General features: G+C 39.3%; 2 protein-coding genes across 2 annotated transcripts; both read right to left on the bottom strand.

The window, feature by feature from the left end:
* Positions 1–101: 101 nt before the first annotated feature.
* Positions 102–12,659, bottom strand: mfsd2al2 (major facilitator superfamily domain containing 2a-like 2). The gene is made up of 14 exons (XM_086276253.1): positions 12,551–12,659; positions 11,803–11,922; positions 11,606–11,730; positions 11,388–11,514; positions 10,590–10,668; positions 10,348–10,499; positions 8,126–8,216; positions 7,563–7,684; positions 7,360–7,443; positions 7,154–7,237; positions 6,971–7,083; positions 6,589–6,732; positions 6,330–6,497; positions 102–3,002 (listed from the first exon to the last, which is right to left on the bottom strand). Exons 1-14 carry the CDS (start codon positions 12,650–12,652, stop codon positions 2,630–2,632), a joined length of 1,884 nt encoding a protein of 627 aa, XP_086132379.1. The 5' UTR covers positions 12,653–12,659; the 3' UTR covers positions 102–2,629.
* A 541-nt stretch (positions 12,660–13,200) lies between these two features.
* On the bottom strand, positions 13,201–17,349 carry fam110a (family with sequence similarity 110 member A). The gene is made up of 2 exons (XM_086276255.1): positions 17,026–17,349; positions 13,201–15,969 (listed from the first exon to the last, which is right to left on the bottom strand). The coding sequence occupies exon 2, from the start codon at positions 15,781–15,783 to the stop codon at positions 14,503–14,505; it is 1,281 nt and encodes a 426-aa protein (XP_086132381.1). The 5' UTR covers positions 15,784–15,969; positions 17,026–17,349; the 3' UTR covers positions 13,201–14,502.
* Positions 17,350–17,427: the final 78 nt, after the last annotated feature.

The following is a 17,427-nucleotide window of genomic DNA, read 5'->3' as shown; positions in this document are numbered from 1 at the left end:
TGATGTGACTTTTATTTGTGATGGCTGAGGATTTGCAGTATTGTTTTGTTTTTGTTTTTTACTATATGGAAGCAAAAGAACTGGTTCTCCAGGCTCTCCAGGCTCTCCAGGCTGCCATGTCACTCATTTTCAATCCAGTCCTGAGCATTTTTTGTTTGTTTGTTTTGTTTTGTTTTGTTAAGCCTATTAACACTGACCTATGAATCATATAAGCATAAAAATACACCTAAGTCAAGGGATGAAACAGTCTTTTGTCTACACATAACAGCCAACATTAAATTGTATATTTAGGGACTTTGTTACTAGCAATCTGTTGCAAAAACACATAATTACTAGTAATTTCCTCAGTTAAATGTATGAAAAATGCCAACGATAACACAGTTTGACAGGTATAAAATAATTTTTTTGCACCACTAAAGTGATTCCCAAAGCGTTATTAGCCAAAATCTTGGCATATCTGGACAACATGTACAGTGTCCTCAAAGTGGAGGATAAATAAAGAAGTGTCAGGTCTAAGAAACTATCCACAACAGATGAACAGTATCTGAAAGTCATGTTTCTAGAGAAAAACCTCCTCGCAACTGCTTTGATCACTAGCAGATTGCTGTGGTCAGCCACAGTTTGCATAGAACACTCTGGAACACTGCAAACACTCGTCAAATTTAATAAATGATGGCACAAATAAGTGATTATGGACATAATGTATTTATATGAAATTCAGGAACAGGAAATCTGCTGACCTTGGTCCAACTTAAAGAACAGACACTGACAACATGAGTATACTATCACAACTTTACAGATTTATATTATGACCTGTAGAAATTTTTTTATTTAGTTTTAAATTGTGAACTGTTGTCTATTACTGCACTGTTTTTTTTATTGCGCTTCATAAAGTGTTGAAAACTGTGTATAAGACATAAAAAAGCTCTAACTCTCACCTTCTCTCTGCTCATCACAGCAGTGTCCTGCAGGATATTTCACATACATTACAGCTTAACACTATATATACTTTGAATTCAATTAACCAAGTGTCATGCTTCTTATATACATCACATCACAGTTGCTGAAAGAACTTCCTCTAAGGTTATACCTGTGCATCCTTGCACGTCCGCTGACCCTTTTCTATTCTCGTACTCTCTACTGAATATTTATTTTTGGAGATGAGAAATCTTTCACGATGCTTCACTGAGAATGACTTTTAGGTCACAGGCAGGAGGACAGAGGAGAGATGAAATGAGGTGGCACAAAGTAGAAAATTAAAGAAACCTATATATGACCTTTGCCTGTACTTTTCCTTTACGTAAGTTATGTGTAATCATTTTTAGCTCTATATAATATTTTAATATTTTTTGTGTTTACACTCACTCTTTCAAATAGATGCAAGTAAAACACAGCAGAAAATAAATAAAATCAAAGACTAGCGGTCCTTTTGCTCTATTTTCACCTATAAAGCAGGAGTAGGGCAGGCGGAGGTTTACCCTGGTGCAGGTGTGCCGCGGCGGTCAGTGGAAGAATCCACGAGTTTCTCTGTGAATTTCCCATTACGTCTTTGCGCACTCGGTGCTTGCTTGGAAGTTTAGGGGGTTTTTTCGCTGTAAAAAGAAGTTTTCTTCCCACGCACACCGGACGCTAATGTTTTTGACACTTTTTATGGAATCAAACTTAAAGTAAGGTCAGTACTTCCATGCTTTAAACGCTGCACGCTCATACTCTCTCCCGCACTCGATATAATATCCACTGTTGATCTGCAGACAGCTGTTGTCACAAACGTAGCACTTGCTTATGTCACTGTCATGAGACATTCTCGCAAAAAAAAATCACGGTTTTAGTAACGCAGTAACGCAGCGTTCCTACAGGAAAGTAACGGTAATCTAATTACCGTTTTTGCAATAGTAATCCCTTACTTTACTCGTTACTTGAAAAAAGTAATCGGATTACAGTAACGTGTTACTGCCCATCTCTGGTTAGGAGTGATGGCACCATAACACTAATGCCATAACCTGATTTGTGTGACACATTTCTGCTAAAGAACATCTGCTGCCTAACTGAGACTAACTATTGTCTCACAATAGTTGAAATGTGCAATTCCCTGGTATTCCTATTCCTATTTATCGCTATTATATACTCTGTGTTTATATGTGTCTCTGTATTTATATATGTGTATATGTGTATATATGGTATATTTCTATTTCTGCTTACATTCTTTTGCAGCTTCTGTTGGTGCTGTGCTACTGGAAACAGAATTTCCAGGAGGAACCGAACCGAGGGATTAATAAAGCTTTATCTAATCTAATCTAACCTAATGCTATTTGTCTATGCTAAATATAATGCTAAAACAGGTCAGATTGATACCCTAACATAAAGACATGACCTGTTAAAACAATTTTTCCACTCAGTGTGTGCAAAGAGTTTGCAGGGACTAAGCTTGTGTTCTGCAAAGATTTCTTGGCTGGGTCTTCTGTAACTCTCTATTAGTTTCTTAGCTATGCATTTTCTAGATTATGCCGATCCAATGATATGCTAAGATAAGTGAACCAACTCCCTGCTGAAGCATCAAATTACAAAGTACAGACATGAAGGCTGTATCATGTTTAAAACAGGCTAAAACAGTTGCTGTGGGATGTACTCCTCAAACCCATGACACCTTGGCTCTCACATGCGACCTGTTAGAGGCAGACTCGCAATGATTCTCAGGAACATTTATGCCCAGTTTGGCCCATCCTGAGCACTGGTGAGGGCTTTGTTCATGACATCGAGGACTTACAATTAACCGATCTGCTTTATGCCTGCTGCCATTTCCAAAAGATCTGTTGGAAACATTTGAACAAACAGACTTGACTGAATTTTTTTTCTCCTGACTGTAACAGTGTGGTAAGTTCTCAAATTTTAATGTGTTTGAGTCATAATGTGATGTTGATGTGACTCCAGCGTGGGCCTGCTGCAGGATTGTTGGCAGCTCTGTGTTTTCTCTTCGCTCTGAAGATGATGATGTAACTTCTGAGCTGGATAAAGAATAAAAAATACAAAATAAATAATAAATGTATTATCATTAATATCCATCTTTCATTTTAAAAGTGGTATGTTTAAGTCCTGCAAGGACTATTGTAAGGCTATCTGTTAAAGCATGTAGCAAATGATTCTATTCTGCTGCAGAGAATGATCTCCTTTGATTTACTTTTGCTCACTATGTTGAAGGTTTATGGAAAACTTTTTTGGAACAATGACATCTGGGCATACTCATGGAAAAAGAGCTGGAAGTAAATATGGAATAATGACTCCAGCAAGATGCCCATACACTTTAGAGGTGCTGTTGGGCACGCTTGGGTCAGATTACTTTGTGTTCCGTGGCTACTTTGTAACCAGTTAATGAACACAAGTTGCCTGACATTTTAATGAGCGATGTAATCCCTGGCGTTACAAAAACCATTTAAACAAATCTGATAAATAAAGATAATAATACCACACCTTATACTGCAGATGGGTGAACAAAATGTGTTCTTACAATGTAATCACATAATCTCCAACAATTTAACTAAAATCTCATTTCACATCTTTCTAAATGTAATCCCGTTCAACTGTTTGTTAACACAACTCAACTCACATGGCAGATTTCTGTTGTTATTCATTCTAGTATGTTGTTGGCCACCTTTTTTCACTATTTTGTAGTTCAAGTTTTAAGCTTTAATCCACAAACAAAACCAGAACTTCACTCTTATTCTTTTATGTTCAAAATCCATATTGATCCAAGTCTGTGTGACAATGCTATTTACATTCAAAGAGTTTATAAATTTGCTTACACATTCTTTGATATTGTAGATGCTGACATATTGAGCAGCTGAAGTGAATAACTGAGAATTTACAATCTGTCTTGATAGTTTACTGAACTCTTCATCCATATAATAATAGCAAGCATGATGACGCTGTTAAAAAGATCATTTGGGGGTCAGTTGTATGTTTATAAATTTTACATTTATTGTGCAAAAATATTTAGCTTTACTATTACTAAAGACTACTTAAAGAAATAATGAGAAAAGGTTCAGGCCATCTTGACAAAGGTGGTCATACCAAGCATAGTCTTTTGAGCTTGTTAGAGTTGTACAAATACCATATTGTACTTGCACACATTTCAATAATTCACTCTAGCTATTTCCAGTTCTCTAAGCAACATATAGAGAGTTCAACAATCCCTTGAATTAAATATTGAATTTGCCTGTCCTTCTGGCCAATCCATATGGGCAGAGTCTCAATGCTTTATATTAAAATGAACTCTCTTTAGTGATTTCACTCAACAAAGTCAGTTTATTGCGTTATACTTTTTAAAATTACAATTATCCTTTGAGATTTTATCTTTTTGTGTTTTTCATAAATCCCAAACTTTTTGTTTGTTTGAAGCTTAGCATATCAGTTTCCCTGTTTCTGGTCTTTGTGCTATTCTGAGCACAGCGACTCCCTCTGTACCATCTCGTGCTCAGAGAGTAACCTGTTAAAAATCTTCTCAAGAAACTCTTTGGAAAATAACTTAACTTATAACTTATTAACACCAAGACTTGACTTGATCTTAAATCTGTGAGTGTGAACTTGCTGTGAACATGCTATAACAGACAACTATGAACTCAGTATTTAAGGTTTTACCTCAACCTTAATGGCTAAAAGTCTATTTTTCTCTCTTTTCTTTTTGATATCTCTTTTGCAGCTAAATTATTTCACGTTTCTAACTTTTTGCTGGGATTTCATTTTTTACTTTTAATTTTTTTAATGTATTTGTTCATTATATTGTACATGAAGTGGCTGAAAATTATTTACATCTAAATATGTATATATGTAATGAGGTTGATCATGTGTCTGGCTAAACATTTATGATTTTATCAGCTATGTTGGGTATCTAAGTTGATTGTTCTACTTGTCAAATATACGTCAAAAATAATATTGCCTGATGAAGAAAAAAGGGATCTTTCCAAGTTAAACTGTGTGGGAGTCTGTTTGCAATGCTGGATCTGTTTGTCCTTCTCCTACGCATCTGTCTTACAAAATAGATGTGCGAAGAGTCTTTTTTTCCTGAGATTTCTGCCATGAAATCAGTTAAGATGTTGTGATACAATGAGCTGAAACTAAAGCTTCAAAGGTTCATCAAAATGAGCAACTGTGAACTGTATATAAAAGCCAATGAAGAAGTGCCTTAAGCATATGCAGTTGTATGGTGTGGTGTTGCTTGTTTCTTAAACAGTCACTCTTCACATCTGGTTTAAAAAACACCAAAAAAACCCCCACAAAACTAAACAGTGGTGGACTTCACAAACCAGCAGTTGATATCTCAGTGGTTTGGTCCATCTTGTATAACAAATTCCAGTATTGCAAACAACTTGAAACATCTCCAGTCATTTACTTGGGATGTTATTTAGAAGCATTAAAATTAATTTAATTAAATAATCTTTAATTTTAATGGTCATCACAACATAAACAATGTGATGGTCTTGGGTTTTGAACCCAGAGGTTTCAGTTTGTGAACTTTGAATGTTTGCATATTATTTTAATGTTCTATTTGGTTCTTAGTTTGTTCTTGTCCAAATTCTTGAGCCTTAGTTCCTTGTTTCAGCCGAGTTTTGCTATCAATATCCCTTTTAGGGTTTATTCTGTTTAGTCTTTGGTTATTTGTGTAGTTGCCCATTTGTGTCTCATTGTGTCAAGTTTGTCTCTGTTTAGTTACTTTGTGCTATGATTTCATAGTCATTTGACTTCGGTGTCGTGTTTTAGTTTAATTCTCTCATGTCTTGTTATTTTGATTTAGTTCAGCTGTGTCTTCCAGCTGTTTCCTCTCCTCCTCACCCCCTGTCTGTCTTCTTTGTCCCTTGTTACATTGACCTTCAGTGCTGTGTGTTATCCTGCTCTGTGTTCCTCGTGGTTTCTGTATATCTTGATCGTATTCCCTGGTTGGTGCTTTGTTATTTAGAATAGCCGACATTAAAGGCTCACTTTAGGATTGACCCCTGTGTACCCCGTGCATCTGGGTCTGCAATCTGCCTCCTACACAGCTAATCCTGACAAATGTCAAATCACTAGTCAAACGTGATTTTGCCCAACAATTACATTTTAGAAAGATTTTTGTCCTCTGAAAGTTATATTTCTACCGCCATCTTTGCTGTTGTAGGGTTCTCCCATGATTTCAGTTTTACTCCTCTCTGTGTGTCTTGTGCATAGTGCTTCTGTTTATAGGCAATCTATGTGAGCAACTCTTTTAATGCTGTTGTTTTCACTTCTTAATTTGATGCTTTTTCTAATGATATAAATCTCCATTGTAGCTGTTTCAAAGATGACATGTCTGAGCCTCTTACTGGATTTGTTCCCGGAGCTGCAAGCTTTGCCTCTCGTTAATTGGGTAGAAGTGAAAAAACACCATCCCTATCAGCAAAAGTGTGATGGGAACTGGCGAGAACAGTACGATCAGAGCAGTCGCCACTCTGTCACCATGGTTACAAGCACCTGCTTCATAGCCCACAAACCTGCAGACGAGGAGAGCACATAATGTGACAGACCAAGTGATGTACCCACGTAACAAAACACAAGAAGTGAGTGGACTGGAGTCTGACTCACTGTAATGTCATGGTTGAGAGTCCAGCAGACAGCCCTCCTGTCAGTTTACTGCAGAAGGCATAGCAGGAAAAAAACAGAGGCTCTAGGTCCTTACAGGACGGGTGTCTCACAGCAAAGTCATCCACCACGTCTGGGAGCATTGACCTGCAGCACACACACAACAAGTTGACATATCACATGTCAAAACCACATGTCAGTTTTAATGGAGAGTTCTGGCTGGTCAGCAAAGCACATCGTTTCTGGAATAGTCATCACTGGCCAGGGTTGAGTACAGACTATGAATGATTCATGTGCACCGCATTCATCTCTGACACTGATTAGATCTGACAGGGGGCCTTGGAAAGGACCTCAAACTTTGTGTTCAGGCTGGGAGCTGACTCACCAGGGTAGCAGGAATATGGTTGCCACACTGAATCCCATCAGAACGCACATACTCATGAAGACCAGCAGGTTACTGGGAACACAGGCAACTATAATCACTGCTGGGATGAAGAGCTGGGAGAGACAAAAACGAGGATTCAAGGTGTGGAACATTTCTCTTATCATCAAGTTTCAGAGGTCTTACCGACAATCCGATGAAAACGGTGGACTTTTTCCCAATTCTCAGAAGAATTATTTGCCACACAGGAACTGCTACAGAGGCAGAAACCTGTGGAAATGTTGACTGAATTTCTATTTTGAACTCAAATCATATCTAAACTGGCCAGAAAGCTACTGAACCATGCAGCAGAGCAGGGTGTGAAAGAGTCTGTTAAGTTAGCTGCACCTTACCAGTAAAACCAGCAGGAGGTGCTGGAACTGGGCTCCCAGCCCAGCAGCATGACTGCAAAACAGCGCAAAGTTACCCAAGGACATCTGAGATCAAAACAGATGGTAAGAAAAAAAAGGACAAATTGTTTCACATGTGACTTTGAAGTGAATAAAAACAGAATTAAGAAGGAGAAACCATATGCAGAAATGATTACAAGTTGAACCTGAAAGGCAAATGTACTAAACACAAAGCCCAGCACCAGCCTTTGGTAAGGAACGTGGCACGTGAGCATCTTCAGCGAGCTCAAATAGGAAGGTCGTACTTTATCTTCAGAGCAGCGAGAGGCTGGGAATATAACATATGAGAGAAAAGAGTGAAATATCAGACTCGTGATTTTACTCTGTTTGTGGAGTAAAATCTTTGGCTAATTTTACATTTTGATTAAGTCCTCAGCTACACCTGTCCATGCCATGCATATATCAAACTAAATCACTTTGACTCAGCATAATTATGTTTTCATTTAACAAAAAAATGTTCACTTCAGAGGTTCAAAGGTTTGTCTATACGTATAGTTTAAGCTTTGACAAGTTTATTATTCTGTTCACAAACGGTGCCGAAGCAAAAGAAAATGAAAACATTTTTTTTATCCTACTCGACAAATAAAGGTTTGAAATATTTGTTACCAGATCCTCATGATAAAATGATCGCCTCTGCAAAGCTGTTCAACAAGAACAAAAAAACTTTTATTTATTGTGTTTGAACGCTGACTGTCTCTGAATGACTCACCCTGCTTCTCCTTCACCCCGAGGAACAAAATCAGGCTGCAGAGGAAAAACAAGGCACCCATGATCATAGCTGAGGTCAGGAAAGCCTTTTGCTGGGGGGCAAAATGCACACATGAAATCATAACTTTTAAACAAAGCATGTTATTCTGTCTACAAAGTCTAGAGGCTTAAAAACAGAAGTTTTTCCACTGTAAATAATTGTTTTATAGCATTATAAATAAACACAAAAAGCGCAATGGTGTTTCTACAGGGAGCACGTGAAATACACAAATCAGCTTGCGGCTGTAGATGTCGATCTCATTCACATAAAATCCAAAAAAAAAAAAAAGCAAACTACGTAAAGATATAGACTCACTGGCTTTTGTTAGGGACACCTGCTCAACGTCTTATTAATGCAAATAATCAGCTGGCATTTACATGGCAGAAGCTCAGTATATTAAGGAATGTAGACACGATCAAGACGCCCTGCTGAAGTTAAAACTGAGCATCAGAATTGAGAAGAACAATGAATTTAAGTGACTCAAATATGTTATGGTTATTAGTGCCAGACAGGCTTGTCTGAGTATTTCAGAAACTGATTTGGATTTTTCCACACAATCATCTATAGGTTTTTCTGAAGAATTATCCAAAAAGAGAAAATATTCAGTTAGCAGCAGTTCTCCAGGTGAAATGACCTTGTTGATATCAGAGGACAGGGAAAATGGCCAGACTGTTTTCACCTAACAGGAAGGCAACGGTAATTTAAGAAACCACTTGTTTCAACCAATGCGTAATAGCATCTCTGAACACACAGCATGTCGAATCATGAAACAGAAGACTTACATTTAAATTTAATTTAATCAATTTTCCAAAAACTTACTCTAACCATTAATCAAGATGTCACTCTACATGTAATGGATTCAGTTACGAGGATTTGCAATGAAAGTGAGCACCCACAATGTGCCCATATATCTCCATAATATGAGTAATGTGAGTTCACCTCAGACACACAGAAACCCCACAACAATGGTGTATACATCAAGCAAAGAGCAGTAAATTACAGGGTAACAAGATATCCCTGAAACTATGTGAGCACAAAAAGAAAAAAAGCTTCTGCTCTACTAATGAAATGTGAGTCCTATGAAAGGGTGAACAATTTTTATTTTACATTAAAGGGGACCTAATATGCTCATTTACAGCTATATATTTTATTCTATATATTTTATTTTATTCTTACTGAGCTAGACTGTATATACTGGATGGGTGTGGCCACCATGACACCATCAGCTGTTTTGCTAAGTCTCATTTTTGAAACCTCAAGCTGGGAGTTTCTTCTGTTGCTGATGCACATCTAACTGACACTGCGGGGTTTTTAGGTTAACGACTTATCAATGAAAAGTTCTGACATCCACACTGCTTCATGACTCTTTGGGACACTACCAAAAGCAATCATTTACAAAATTAGCATCACATTGTATTCGCTAAGCCTTAAAACCAGCAACTGAGATAGCTTTAAGGCTTTCCTAAGTAAATTCACCAGGAAAGAGTTTACTGATGTCACAGTTAAAGAATCCTTTGCCTTTTTTTTTTTTTTTTTTTACAGTTTTATAAAATCAAACTTTTTATATCTGGCAAGCGGCACCTTATGACAGACTTGACATCAAATGGACAACTGTCAGCTTGCTGTCACAAGCTGACAGTTGTCCACCTTTTTTTGTAACCTGGTACGTTGTGCTGCTGCTGGATTGGAGACACGAGTGTACGATTATTTCAGTGTTTACTGGTATTTCAGTGATAATCAGTACAGAAGCTCAGAGAGTTGCAGGTAATAAAGAGGATGACGCAACAGTTTGAAAAGATGAGACATTGTGGAAAAAACTTTGCTTCCAGGTTAGCTTCTTCTCCTCCTATACCAACACCTATTGTTCAGGAATACCGTAGCACCGAGAATGCTGCGCCATAACGGCAATCGTGAGAGGAGGCTGTGTGATGATGACATAATCAGATTGGCTAGTTTGTAAAGATCGGTCAGCAAATGGGAGGGGCTTCCTCAGTGACATCACACAGAGCTAAAAGTAGAAAAAACTGGTGTAGATAAAACAGTTGGTGTCTAGATCAATCTGAAGCCTGAACGTGCTTTTATATATGCTTGGCCATGTTTAATATGAAAATCCAAATATAACAGGAAATAAAGAAGAGTGTATTTGCCCCCCCCCCCCCCCCCCCCCCCCGAGAGTAGCATACTGTCTGTTGAAAGGAAGCAGTCTGTGGTGAAGACGTGCTTTGAGGTGTTTCATGGTCCTGGCAGGCCTCCTGCTTCTCTGTATTGTACACAGCCACAACTTGTCCCTGAATTACTGATGCCAGCAGCATTGCCACCATCTCCACACTCATTCCTGGCCAAATAAGTAAAGAAACTCAAAACACTTTGCATTTAGTTTGGGGTCTGATGAGGTTTCTGAATGTAAATGAGTCAATATTCTTACTGTAGGCTGTGGCAGAGTCCCTGTCTCTCTGATCTCCTCCCAGAAACATATTCAGTGATAGGTAGGGGACGTTGTAGCACTGTTGACAGGAAGAAAAATGTGATGCCAAATGACACTTCACCATTGGTGTGAAACTCAGTAGCCATGGTGACATTGCTTGGAGCAAAAATAACAGTAGGATCAGAGTACTATGAATTTCAGTCACCAGAAAGATGACCAAAGAGCTAACAAGCGTTCTGAGCTAAAATTCAGAATTCTCTTTTATTTTTTTGCCTGCGTGTTATCCCACCTAATGTTTATCTTGCTTGAGCTGCTAAGCGCTAACAAGAGGACTCTAATTAGCTAGTCCAAATGTCTTTTCAAACTTTATGCCGTCCAACGTATCTGTGTGCGATTTAAAAAAGGGTATTGTATCTTGTCAGACTGTGCCATGTTGTCTGAGTCGGCCCAAATAAAAACAACAAAAAAAACAAAAAAATTATGTCTCATTTGACTAAATTCCTGTTACCCCGACACCTTCCTCCTCCTCTTTCTTGCCTCTTTTGCCTGCATATCTGGTGGGAGGGACTAAGATGTGAGAAGAGGAATCCAGGATGTGCAATATCAAAAATGAGAAGGGGGAAAGGCGTGGTATCATGACCTCACTAATCATACAGTCTATGCTATAGGTGTTGTTTGGTAACGAATATATCGTGTTCTTTTTATGTAGGATCTTGATTTTCAAACAGCAAGCTGAACTTTTACCTATGAAATGTGACAAATGAAAGTGATTGTGCCTGCGAACATCCAACAACTTACAGTCATGAGGGACTCGAATAGGCAAGCCGCTGTGAGGAACCACAACACGCTGACAGACATCGAGCCTCGTGGCACAAACCACAGAAGCAGATAGGACAAGATGCCAAATGGAGTGGAAATAACCATCCTGTGAGATAAAGATTGATGGCTAAGCACAGTGCTGCACCAGGAATCTAAATTCAAAGTGAAATGCGTGTTAAATGTGTGGCTCAACCAACCATGGAGTGAGTTTGCCAATGGGCGTCCAGTTACTGCGGCTCACAAGATATCCAACCAGAGGGTCAGTCACAGCATCCCAGGCCCGACTCACAAATAAAATCATGGAAACATAGAAGGCCTCCATCTGTGATATTTTACCCACTTAAAATTAGAAGCAGTATAGAACATTATATTGTGGAAAGTACTGAACTTTTACCTTTACAACATCCAGAAGGAAAATTTGCAAGGAAATACCAATAGCTACTGAAGTAATCAGATGTGGGACCCCACCCACAGCATAACACAGCTTGCAGGCCAGAGGAATACCACCTGAGTCCTGTGAAAACCAGAGAGAGGATGGAGGAAAATCCTGAATGTGGTTAGTTCAAATAGTTCATTTGGCTCATGTACAGTCTCTCCTCCACGGAGGGAGTGTCAAACAAAACTAAAATAAATTCAGAAATATCAGTTGTCTTATTTTCAGTTATTAATTAGATTATAATCCATGTAACGTAACAAAAGCACTATTTAACAAGGGTGCTAGTTTGTTACATTTTTGACTCATGCAAGGGTTCATTTTTTTTATGAAAACAAGAATATTTTGAAGCACCTTGTGTAATTTTTTGGTGTTTTCTTGTATCCGTGTTTGTTTTATTTTTCTTCAATTTCTTAAAAATGTTGTTGAAAAAAATAAAAATAGAGTAGGAAACACAAAGTTTACTTTGACACCGGTGTTGAAAGTAATACAGTAGCTAGCTGCCACTGATTTCAAGTGAAAGCTTGTTTGAGAGGACAAAACTAACATATTTAATTGAGAACAAGCTTCTGCAGCAAACATTAAATCATAATATTCAAGGGAAAATTGTAATGCTATCACTATTACAGATAATTTAAAAAAAAAAAGAAAGAAATGAAGGGTTTGAATGTGAATGTAAACTCTACGAATAAAGAGAAATGGTCCTTACCCCCTGCTGATCTTTCCTGCACGAGTTCCTGCTTGTGTTTTGCTTGAATAAAATCCTTTTAAATGTCTGGAAGTGCTCTGAAAAACTTTTAAGGCAATTCATTGTTAACACTTGAGTATCACTGGACATGTAATGCTTTCCCTGCACACACAGGTGAATGCCACCCGTTTGAAACCAGATTCTGGTTCAACAACTCTTTTGTGTTTTGAAGAGGGGTATTCTTATTCAGTACAGCTGCTCAGACTTAACAATAAATGAGGTGGCTCAACAGTAAAGCATAAGAACTACCAGTGCTGCAGATCTGTTTGAAACAGCAAACTTGTGGAACACGTTTTAAAAATATTAAAATTAAAATGACAGAACTGTATTTCCACAGCTGCAGTGAGAGTTTCTCTGACTCTGGAAAAAGGCCACCGCTTTCACCACATTGTCAGTAACTGCAGTATACTTCTGTACTGATGTGCTGTATTGGAGTGAGGTAGTGTGGGTGGCTGTGACCTCTTGTGGAGCTTCAGTGAAATGCAGGTAAGATTGTAAATATGGGTATCAACGTAAAACCCATATTTACAATCTTAGTCAGGTCAGGTGGTTTATATCACTGGAAAAGAAATTTACCACAATAAGGCAAAATTTCAAACTAATTCTCATCATTTTTTATTTATTTTTTCATTAGTTTGAGTTAGTAAGCCAACATTTTGAGATATTAATCAGAAATTTTGAGATTATAACCCCCAAATTTGACTTGTCAAAATCTGTTTTACAATAGTGGAAACAAATGTCTATATTGGTCTGCACCAAATGTGGTTATTGTTATTGATTCCTCCACAGAGATGAGTCCTAACATTTGTCTCGGTTCAGTGGAAAATCAGCAAATATAATTTTTTCTTCTTCCAGTACTAGTCAGAGTTCTTCAGATCTTTCTTGTGAAAATTTGTTTTGGCAACTGAAAGAAACATTTTTTTTTTACCATCCATAAGTCAAAGTTTGGGGTTTTGATGTCACAATTTTGATTCACTAAACTTGGGAGAAAATAAGTAGAAATTGAAAAAACACCCTTAAATTATGAAGTCAAAATTTTAAATAACCTGAATTTTTTTTTGATTTATTCATGGCAGAAAAAAATAGGTTTCAGTGGTGGAAACAAGCTTCAAGCCCAAACTTGCCGCAGAACAGACACAAATGTGAAATAATCTCAGGACAGAAATCAATACCACTCATGTATTGGTGCAGAGTAATGACATTTTTGTAGAAGATAGTTTTTAATGCCTTTTGTTTATTCACACAACTGCGAATTCTACATATCAAAATACCTTTGGGTAGGAATTGCTTTGAAATCAGAGATGGAAGATTCAAACCTTTTAAACTGAAGGGCTTTTGCATCAGAGGAGTTTTCAGAGGTGGTGGACAACCATGCCAAAGGTCTGCTAAATGGTTGTCTGCCAAGGGAGGGCAATACTAGTGTTAGAAGCCAACTGTGCACCAATTGTTTGAAATCTCACTTTTTTCCATTAAATTATTGTTCATACATCACCTGCAGATGTGTATCTGCATTGCATTCTCTACATAACAGGGAGAACTAAACAACTTTCATGCAGCATTTTCTCTTTAATGGCAGCCATTTACAGCACAAAGTGATTTTTTTTAAATGAAAATGTCACATCTTTGCCAGACAGCCTGGCTGTGACACACAAAAGTAATACAGCATTGAAAAGTCAAAATAGCACAAGAAAAACCTTCAGAACAAAGATTGTGGCTCACATTTTCTAAGTATGGTGAAAAAGAAGAGATATAACAAACTCACTATACTTTCCCATTAATAAACACTCTTCAGTGTAATAACAGGTTAGTAATGGAGCTCCATCAGTCAATGTCTTATCCAAGTTAGTTCTTAAAAAATATTAAAGTTGGCATTTTTATTTTTAATACAAAGCTTATAAATGACTTGAACCAGCCTATAAATTGGTGCTCTTTGTCGAGTTGTCCTTTGCCTGCTTGATTCCATAGAGCCACTTGATCACTCGTGCATTTCTCTCAATGACAGAAACACCGTAGGGAACACGATTTGCAGCTTTGCCAGCCTCCTCCTCATCCTCCTCATCCTCGTCTTCTCTGCCAGAGGCCGCGCACTCGGACCCTGGAGCGCTCGCGCTGCGAAAACGAGCCATGGAAACAATGTCAGAGCTAGAACCAGTCAGCTCCTGCACATCTGCGGGGTCCAAGCCGCACAGGTTGAAGAAGCGCTCCAGCTCTGTCCCAGCTCGGGAGTACCTGTCGCTCATGTCCGACTTAGACCGGGTTAGAGAAGGGCGTTTCCTGGAGCTGGTGGAAGACAAACGGGTAATTGCTGGGGAAGGAGGAGGTATAACAGGGTAGCTTGGTGTAGGTGTGGCAGGAACTGGGGTCTCGGCTGGAGAAGTAGAAGAGGTATCAGGTTTTGACTGAGCAATAACAGGTTTCAGAGGAGAATGACCTGGTGTTGTTCTAGGGAGAAAGAGATGCAGGTTTGAAGCAGTTGGGCCGGGTCGAAACTGAGACTGTAGAGATATTGGCTGAAGGGGCTGTCGAATTAACTGAGGTCGTCTGCCTGCTGTCCTCACAGGGCTGGCCTGAGGCATGACATCCACTCTCCGTACCGTCGCTGCAGCTGGAGGCCCAGGAGAGCTCGTGCTCTCTACGTTGGCAGGGTCAGATGCTTTTAATCTTACTTTAGCTGCAACTAACCTATCAGGACGTGGAGGCGGACACGGCTTCTCCTTTTTCTGCTGTGCCCCTGCAGGAGTAGGACGGTGAAAATTGTGTACAGCTGCAGCACAGTAAGGAGGTTTACTGTCGTTTGGCTTTGCAGTTGCACCGGACCGTGGCGCTTCATTCACTCCACTGATGAGGTTACTCAGGTGCTCCATGTCCAGCTGTAATCCTTCCTGCTTTGTCTTTGCTGGGTCTGCGGTCTTTCTGGTGGGCCACAGGGCAGAGCTGGGGCTGAGTAGAGGCTTACGCACTTCAGGAGGCCTGACTGGCTGCTGCTTGGTAAGAGCTACCTGACTCTTGACATATTTAGCCTTGTCTGCCTCCAGCCTTTCCACAGCACTCTGCTTTGGTCTGCTCGCAGCTTTTTGGTACTTCTGGTAGAAATCTAGCCCCACTGGCCCCTTGGGTCGCAACCGTGGGGGTGTAGGAGCAACAGCAGTCTTTGTTGGTTGCCTCACGGAGTGTTGAAGCGTTTCCACAGGCATTTTGTGGCCAGGCAGTCGTACCTTGTCCACTTCCCGAGCCACCTTGGAATTCAATCTGTTTAGTCCTCACTGTTATCCTCTGTTTATGTGGCCGTATGGTTCTCTCATGATCACCTTAATGGCATATTTGAAGTGACTCAACCTCGGTAAGTCAGCTGATCTCTAGCTCCTTGACATTTGGACTTCCTGCGAAAAAACAGTGTCAGTCAAATTAGAAGAAAAGCAGCTTAACAAAATAAAAGACCAGTGAATAGAAAACATTTACCTTCAAACACAAGCAGAAACTTGTGTGGAGCTACAAAACTTCACAAAGACTCTACAACCACAAACCCTCCCACTTATTTCAAACTGCAGCCAATCGCTCTCCTGAAGCCCCATGCTTCTAACAAGTTCATTGGCTGCCATCTCAGAGAGATCCGAACAATTACTCGCAGTCATCCATCTCTCCGCAGACAAACACACAATAAAACCTCATTTTCAGTCAGTAGAAAGGCTGTGAAAAGAGTGATACAAGTGTGTGTGTGTGTGTGAGGGGTGATGGGGAGGTGGATCAGGACAGCTGTCAACAAGCTATTGTCTGAAGGGAATACAGAGCACATCACACACACCAACAGCTGCTAAGGGAACAATGACTCTTCATCTTTAAATATAGCAGCCTGTTGCCAACTACAAGCTTCTGTGGAGTAATTAATGTTGGGAAAAAAAAGGAGCCTACTATTTTAAGTCCATAAATAGTGAAGGTCAGACTTCTTCTGTGCATACTTAAGATCCTGTAGGTGCATATGGACTATGCTGCTTGAACAGTCTGCATCCAACAGTCAAATTCTCTACATATTTGCCATTCCAGCCTAAGCCGGGCTAAACTCCTGCTGACATAGTTATGAAAGTTTTAGTAGAGCTCCAGGCTTAACTGTTTTTACGTCTCCAGTTCCCCCCAAAATGATCCTCAAATTATCTACAGTATCTCATTAAAACAACCGGCCGGCTTACAAACACAATGGGAATTGCAGGAGTTTAGTCAGACAAGCAGAATTAGATCCTCTAATTTGATGTTTCCGAGTCAAGTGCTGGCACGTTCGTCTGACAAAGGGAGTGAAGCAGGAAGCCAAGCACAGACACCCGGGAAGGGCAGGTAAACAAAATGGCTTACACACTAGTCTTGCCCTGCCAAACTCACACCCAGCCTTTCTGAAGGTACAAGTTAGTAAAGAAAGCTTTTCTTTCTATCAAGAGGAAACTCACCTTCACAGGTTGCCTTGAGTTCCTCAGTCTCACCTGGGTTTCTCCTTCGTGTGTTCGTGTATTTCTAATCACACAGGACAAACCTGTTTGACAACTCATGTGTGCTGCTCCTGAGCCCACCCCCTTCTTTTGATTTGTCCAATCAGTCTCTTACAAGGAAAAACACAGGCTTGCTTTTTTTGGTCATGTGACCCTATCATTGTCATCTGCTCTCAACAAAGTGATAAGCACCGTTTCCCAGAATCCAAGAGTGGAGCAAGGAAACTGCAAGCAAAGCACCAATACGTACTGAAACTGTTACAAAGGTTAAGTCGAAAGTTGCTTAAAAAAATAAATAAAAAAAGTAAGTATTTCTCACTAGTAGTTGAAAAACACAAAACATGTACTTTTCCAATCCCTCCA

Source organism: Aulonocara sp. 'chitande type north' Nkhata Bay, linkage group LG20 (assembly GCF_057382095.1).
Source record: "Aulonocara sp. 'chitande type north' Nkhata Bay isolate Kocher_YH1m ecotype deep benthic linkage group LG20, A_spYH_male_GT1.1, whole genome shotgun sequence".
NCBI classification, from domain to species: Eukaryota; Metazoa; Chordata; class Actinopteri; order Cichliformes; family Cichlidae; genus Aulonocara; species Aulonocara sp. 'chitande type north' Nkhata Bay.
Note: the sequence above shows the minus strand (reverse complement) of the source record. Positions and strands in the feature narration are given on the sequence as shown.

Excerpts from the sequence above, each read along its gene's own strand:
- mfsd2al2 (XM_086276253.1), bottom strand. The coding sequence starts at position 12,652 with ATGAATTGCCTTAAAAGTTTTTCAGAGCACTTCCAGACATTTAAAAGG. Across the intron at positions 10,500-10,589 it reads GGACTCTGCCACAGCCTACA|GAATGAGTGTGGAGATGGTG; the intron begins GTAAGAATATTG and ends TTATTTGGCCAG. Across the intron at positions 6,498-6,588 it reads CTCTCAACCATGACATTACA|GTTTGTGGGCTATGAAGCAG; the intron begins GTGAGTCAGACT and ends CCTCGTCTGCAG.
- fam110a (XM_086276255.1), bottom strand. The coding sequence starts at position 15,783 with ATGCCTGTGGAAACGCTTCAACACTCCGTGAGGCAACCAACAAAGACT.